Raw genomic sequence first — 6,819 nt, forward strand, 5'->3', positions numbered from 1 at the left:
CCCTTCCTGTTGCTGAGCAGCTGTGTGGGTATCCCCCTCACGGCAGGTGGCCCTCCGGTCATTTTCAGTTCTGCTGTTACGAGCAGACCTGCTATGGCAGTCATAGACCTGTCTTTCATGGTCATGAGTTTTTTTGAGTAAATGGGATGGGAGTTCCTGGGGCATAGGTAAAGATGCCTTTACCTTTACAAGAGACTACCAGAGAGTATTCTACCTGTCACCTTCCCAGCAGTTACACTTTAATTTGCATTTTCTTGATGATTGATGAGTGTCTTTTCGTGCGCTTATTTGGTGTCCTTGCATCGCCAATGTTTTCGCTGCTGCTTGTCCTCTTGGCCACAGGAGCTCTAAGCATGTTCCAATTCTTCTGCCTTTGTTTTGTGTGTGTATGTGTGTGTGTGTGTGTTTCAGGAGGACCTTCTCTTGGTCGGTGCTTGGCCTCCTCGTGATCTTCACAGTGTCTTTCTTGGGGCAGAATTTTCTTTAATGTCCAGGGCTTTTTGTGTCCTAGGAAATCCATGTCTACCCCAAGGTTATGAAGATGTTCTGTCTTACTCTAGGTGTTGCATGTGAAAACAAAAGGTACAAGGCTTTTGTGTTTAGATCCGTGGTCCCGCTTGAACTAACTTTTGTCCGAGAGTCGGGTGGAGGTACTTTTGTCCCTGTAAACAGTTACTGCAGCAACACTGATGGGCACAGTCTCTGTGTGCCTGCCTCAGACAGATCTGGGTCTGGGCCGTGGGCTGTTGCCGTGATGAATCTGCTGATTCTCAAACCAAGGCAACGTGCCCTGGACTTTCAGCAAATCTTGAAGCCAGGCAAGGTGAGGTCCTCACGCTGCTCTTTCTTCACAGTTGTTCATTCTTCTGCATCCTTTGCATTTCCATCGACCTGAGAGTCAGTGTGTCAGCACAAGCAGAGACTGTGGAGTTTCACTGGGATTGCATTCAGTCTGTGGGTCTGCTGAGCCGTTGGGTCTCTTGACCCTGGGTTCTCTAGGTGGTCCGGCTCTTGTTGAGTTAAGCCTTCAATTTCTCTTCGCAGAACCTCTTAGCTTTTAGTGTACAAATCTTACACTGTGTGTTAAATGTATTCCTAAGTGTTTTCTTGCTGCTTATGTTTTGTAAACAGGTTTGGTTTGGTTTGGTATTTTGAGACAAGGTCTTACCCAGGCTGAAGTGCAGTTGTGTGATCATAGCTCACTGTAGGCTTGACCTCCTGTGTTCAGGTTATCCTCCCACCTCAGCCTTCTGAGTTGCTGGGACTATAGGCATGCACCAGCACACCCAGCTAATATTTTAAAAATATTTTGTAGAGACAGGGTCTTGTTTTATTGTTCAGGCTGGCTTCAAACTCCAGGCTTCAAGTGATCCCCCCACCTTGACCTCCAAAGCGCTGAGATTACAGGTGAGCCACTGTGCCTGGGCACACAGTATTATTTTTAAATTTCATTTTCTAAATGTTTGCTGCTAGCATATGGAAATAATTTTTTTTTTTGTATATTGGCCTTGGTAAAATTACTTATTAATTATGGTGACTTTAGTCATTAGAATCCTAAAGATCTGTACATGTCAGATCGTGTTATGTGTGAATAAAGACAATTTTATGTCTCCTCTCCAGTCAGTGTCACTTTTGCTCCTGGTCCTTGCGTTATGCCCTGATGGGACCGCCTTCCTGGCCTGTTCTCTGTCTTTGTAGTGGAGCATTCAGTGTTCGCCCTTTATGATGCTGACTTTAGGCGCTTTGTACATGCTCACCAGTGGTCAGGGTCGAGGTCCTTGGCTGTAGGATGAGATCCCTGTCTTCTTGCCGGCTGCCACCAGGGTGCCAAAGCTCTTAGAGGTGGCTTACTTCTTGAAGCCAGCAGGAAGCAACTCTGCTTTGTTGTCACTGTCAGCCAGAAGCAAGTCACATGCAAGGGTATCTGGGATACTCCTGGGGCCACCTTAGAATTCCCTCTCCAGGGCGCCTGCCCCCTCTGGCCACGCCCGCCCCCACCCCTGCTGCTTCCTCTCCCTGTGGCCTTGCCTCTTCTGGAACACGGTGTCAGTGGAGCTGCGGCTTGTGGCCTTTGTCTGGCTGCTTTGACTCAGCACGAGACTCCTCAGATGCGGTGTGTGGCTCCTGTCTCCCTATCTCAGTAGCTTTCCTTGTTCCTGCAGAGTGGCACTCGCCTGCCAGCCTGGCTCCTGGGCACGTGGAGCTGTCTCAGCTGCCAGAGTCAGGAGTGAAGCCACAGGAGATGTTCCCACGAGGCTTGCGGGGGGGCGTCTTTGTATTGTGGTGACTGCATGGTGAGTGGCGTTTGCTTCGGGAGAGGCTGCCTGTCATTCTTGGTCTGTGTACTGTGGGTTTTGCTGGGGTGCTTAGTTGCCCTGACAGGAGGACAAGTCCAGGACCTGCAGAGGCATCAGAGTCAGACACAGGAGCCCCTGGTGTCTGAGATCTGTTGATGTGCTTGCACTTGATATTTTTTCCACTTGGCTGCTTGATATATAGAAATACAGTTGGTTTTTAAAAATTACCTTTTTAACCTGTGGTCTAGAATCACTTATTAAATGTAGTCATGTGTTTGTGGATTCTGTTGGTTTTGTGTACACAGTTATGGTACCAGCAAGTAGGCTGCCCGCTCGTCCCCACTTGTATCATTCCCTGCTCCTGTCCTCCGCTCTGGTGGGCCCTGCCGCTGCTGGGAGGTGGCTCACAGCATCCATACCCTTCAGAATCCTGCGTTTCATGTGATGTTGGTGTTCAGGCTTTGGGATACCTTTACCAGATCACCAGAGTTCTATTTTCTGCCTCAGAGTTTCCCGAATTGATGTTGAATTTTGTTAAACATTGTTTGTAAATCTGTGAAACGTGCTGTGATTTTCTCCCTGCTCTACTAATGTGGTGAATTACCTGACCTTACATGCCATTGTTACAAGAACTGTAACTATGTGCGTGTTTTAACCACGAGACATTATCACTATCTGTGTGGTCAGCGGGGTTGGCTCGCATCTGGTGTCCTGCGGTGTCGCCTGCCCTTGCCTGGGGCTCTTTCCTAATGTCCAGCACCTCCAGTGTCTGCTGTCATCATGAGTCTGCTTCCAGCATCTGCTGTTCTCTTTTCCTTGTCTCCTCATGTTCCTGGTTGATTTTGTTTGAGTGCCAAACCCTGTATTTGACACCTGTCTGGGGAAGTGCATCGGGTCACCCTAGACCGTTTCCAGGAACTGCAAAGATTCAGAGCTGAGTGGCAGGCCTGGCCTCTACCATTCCAGCGACCTTGATCCAGGTGGCTCTTGTTCTGGGAGCCTTGTCGGTCCATCTGAGCTGCTACCACAGATGACCACAGACCAGGTAGCTTAAACGGCAGCCCCTTGTTTCTCACAGGGAAGGCTGGAAGTCCAAGGCTAAGGCGCTGGCAGGGCCAGTGTCTGGCAAGGGCCCCCGTCCTGGCTCGTAGACAGACCCCTCTCTTCTCCCATGTCCTCACGTGGAGTGAGGTGAAGGCAACTCTCTGGTGCTGCTATTACATGGGCATTGGTCCCGTCTGTGAGGCATGACCTCAGACCTCTCCAAGGCCTGTCTCCGGCACCTCACGTTGAGGGCGAGGGCTTCAGAAGATGACTCTTAGGAGGGACGCAGACGTGCAGACCTTCAGGCCCTGGCAGCAGTTCTTCCACTGGCAGCCCTTAGCCTGGTGCAGCCCTCAGGGTCTCAGGCGACAGTGAGGGGGACTCGCCTCGCCCTATACCCCAGCCCCTATACCCCAGCCCCACAGCGGTGTCGATGCCTTCCAGTCTGGCCTCAGCCAGGTCAGCCAGATGTCATCCCCGGAGCCTCTGTAAGCATGCCCAAGCCCAGGGCTGGCTCTGGCTCTGCCCACTCGATGCAGCAGCATCCAGCCCTGCTCCCCCACCTTCTCTCACGCGCACCTTGGGCACCCGGGTCCTTCTTGTTCATTCTGGGGACGTAAAAAGCTGTGAATGTGCCAGAGCCTCCCAGGCGTCTGTTCCAGCTCTGACCCATGTCCATCTGGGCACCGCCATTGCAGGGTCAGAGTGACCATGTTCAGCGTGCCCTGCCCCCTGCCTGCCCCACCTAAGTGTTGTGGCTGTACACCTGGTGAGCTCTCCCACCCACCAGCTGACATGCCAAGAGACGTCCAGACTCCACCTTCAGAAGGCCTCCTGGACTGTTGCAGTGGGCTCAGCCCTGGGGACCACCCAGCCCCTTCCTGCTGCCTGCTCTCAGTCTGACGCCACCATCCTCCATCTCCCCCCTCATCACAGCCCTCACAGGCTCTTGTGCTCCCACCCCTCTGCCCTCCCACCCTCACCTCCTTCGGGCCGTTGCTCGCATCTCTCCTGGTAATGGGTGCCCAGCAGGGCTCTGTCTGTGGCCTGTTTACCCAAAATCTGGGTGGATGGTCTTTTGATCAGAGAACTTTGAAAGAGTGGCACCTGTATCTGAAAGGACACGTGGTAATGTCTCTGGGAAGGTTCTGGCACCTGAAGTCTCTGAACAGGCCCTGTGTGGTGTCATGGAAGGGTCAGAAAGAAGCAGCACATGGTGGGGCCATGGGCGGGGCCCCAGCTGACCCTGGAGGAGCCACTTGTTCCCATGACAGGGTCAGTTTGTTTCCGGGACCTGTAGCTGTGCTCTTCCCCCTGCAGACTCCCCAGCTGGAAGCTGGTGGTGGCCTGTGCAGGTCCAAGGGTCACTGTCCTTGTCTCTGGTTAGGCAGTGGGAGGTGTGGGCTGCTGGCAAGTCCAGGCTGACTGGCCCAGGTCACATGGGGACCCATGGGAGAGTGTGGGGCTGGGGGTGAGTGCGTGGGAGGACCCCCTGTGCTCTGCCCCTCAGACACCATGAAGCCCAACCTTGTCCCCAGAAAAGCCAGAACATTCCCCCAGGGGCCTATATACCGGGCTGTCATGTGTGGCTCACGTGGGGGTCAGACTGAGGAGGGCCTTGTCCAGAGAAGTCACGAACCATGCTCCTGTGGGGCTGGTTCTCTCTCTCTGCCGTGGGCAGGGTGGAGGCGGCCCCCCATCTTCCGGGCAGCCACAGATCCCACACGTGGGGCCGAGTGATGCTTGGTGCAGAGCCGGAAGGTTTCTCAGGGTGGGAGGAAGATTATTTTTGAAGCGCTGCACTAGATAATCTCCAAGTCCTGCTGCTCTGGACCAGAAAGCCACAAAACGAGACCAGAGATGGTGGCCCTGCATGGCCCTCTGTCTGCTGTCAGCTCCGTGACTCCAAGTGATGCCAGTTCAGGGCCCCATGTGTGGCCGGGCCGTCTACAGGAAGACCTGAAGATTGCTGTCTCCTCAGCCCCTCCATCTGCTGGACCCTTGGAAGAACCAGGGGGACCCAACCCACCCGATGGGTATCCTCTGCTTCTAGAGAGTGAGCCATGGGGTCAGTCCAGCACCAGGCCCTGTGACCACAGAGCCGGCCATGGCGGAGTCCCTGCTCTGAGGCAGGAGGGGTGCCCAGCGTCCATGCTGCAGGCCCCGGCCCCTCTGCACAGGTGCTGCCCCGTGAGCCAGGCACCTGCCGCCGTACCGCTCCCAGAGTCTGCTACTTTAGTCTTTCTCCTTCCTCGGTCTGTTGTGGGGCTCCCCATCTCTCCTAACTCTCTGCCCCCCATCCCCGCACTCCTGACTTCTTCCCCCCCCATGTTACAGACATTCGGGTCTCTCATTGAGAGAGAGTGAGGGGGGAAGAGAAAGGGAGAGAGGGAGTTTTGCTTCTCTGTTCTTCCTGCAGCAACTCCTTTTCTTGCCTTTGTGGGCAATCCCTTGCTTCCTGTGTACTGTGAGAACTTCTGAATGTACAGAAATGTCGAGATATTGGGAGAGTAAAGGCCCTTATTCCCCCACCCAGATGTAGCAGCTGTCAGTCTCACTCCGCTTGTTTCACCCACTTTTTTTTTTTGCCGAGGAAATGTAAAGCTAATTACAAGTGGGATGTTCCAGTGACGTCAGGTGTGCTCTAAGCAGAGATGTTTCCCGGGTAGCCACAGTGTCGCCATTACACTTTGCAGGCTTGGCCTCTTCTGACCTCTGGTCCGTTGACAGGTCTTTGTAGTTTTCCCAAGAGACCTTTCTGCTGGCTTGTCCCTGGGCATCGGGCGGGTCTGTGCCTTATACTCGTGCCGCCTCGGAAGGTTCTTGTCACCCACATCGCCTCTGGAGAAATGAGCTGTGGCCGGCAGAGCTCTGAGTCAGCTTTGCCTGTGTCCCTCATGGTGCCGCTCGGCTGTTCCCTTCTTGCCTGTGCCTCCTGCCCATGGGGCCAGGCTGGGGCTCAGTGGTGCCGCTGTGCCCTGTAAGGCGCTTCATGTCTGGCGTCCCCTGTCGTGGGTGGGGGCCACCCTGGTCTGCGCCTTCCCCCTCAGGTGTCAGTACCCACTGACCACCCCAGCTGTGTGCCTCATTGACATCCGTCATGCCTTCCATATTTTATAACAGAAAACCCTTCTGTTTAGGGAAATTAAGAAATTGTACCCCACATCTTCAAAATAAAAAGTTTTAAAAAGAGAAAAGAAAATTAAGAAAGCGGTCCCACTTAAGCCTGAGCTTTTAGGTTACCCTTGTGAAAAGGCACAAAAATGCTTCATTCTTGCTGTTTAGTTACTGATTTTCAGAGTAAGGAGGTGGCATAAAAATTACTGGTGGCAGCTGGGCTTGGTGGCTCAACCTGTAATCCCACGCCTTGGGAGGCTAAGGTGAGTGGATTACCTGAGCCCTTGGGTTCGAGACCCGCCTGGGCAACTTGGTGAGACCTCATCTCTACAATAAATCTATAAAATCAGCCGGGCGTGGT

The 6,819-nt window shown here is 53.5% G+C and overlaps 1 protein-coding gene across 1 annotated transcript in view; it reads left to right on the top strand.

The window, feature by feature from the left end:
* Nucleotides 1-2,088, top strand: part of EHMT1 (euchromatic histone lysine methyltransferase 1) — a 149,307-nt gene extending 147,219 nt beyond the window's left edge. The window contains exons 27-28 of the mRNA XM_021706811.1: nucleotides 1,699-1,762; nucleotides 1,965-2,088. Coding sequence (XP_021562486.1) covers nucleotides 1,699-1,762; nucleotides 1,965-2,088 — 188 coding nt within the window. The remainder of the gene's footprint in view (nucleotides 1-1,698; nucleotides 1,763-1,964) is intronic.
* The last annotated feature ends 4,731 nt before the right edge of the window (nucleotides 2,089-6,819 follow it).

The sequence above is a fragment of the Carlito syrichta genome, unplaced genomic scaffold (assembly GCF_000164805.1).
Source record: "Carlito syrichta isolate Samal-C Ts95f unplaced genomic scaffold, Tarsius_syrichta-2.0.1 Scaffold316033, whole genome shotgun sequence".
Classification (NCBI taxonomy): domain Eukaryota; kingdom Metazoa; phylum Chordata; class Mammalia; order Primates; family Tarsiidae; genus Carlito; species Carlito syrichta.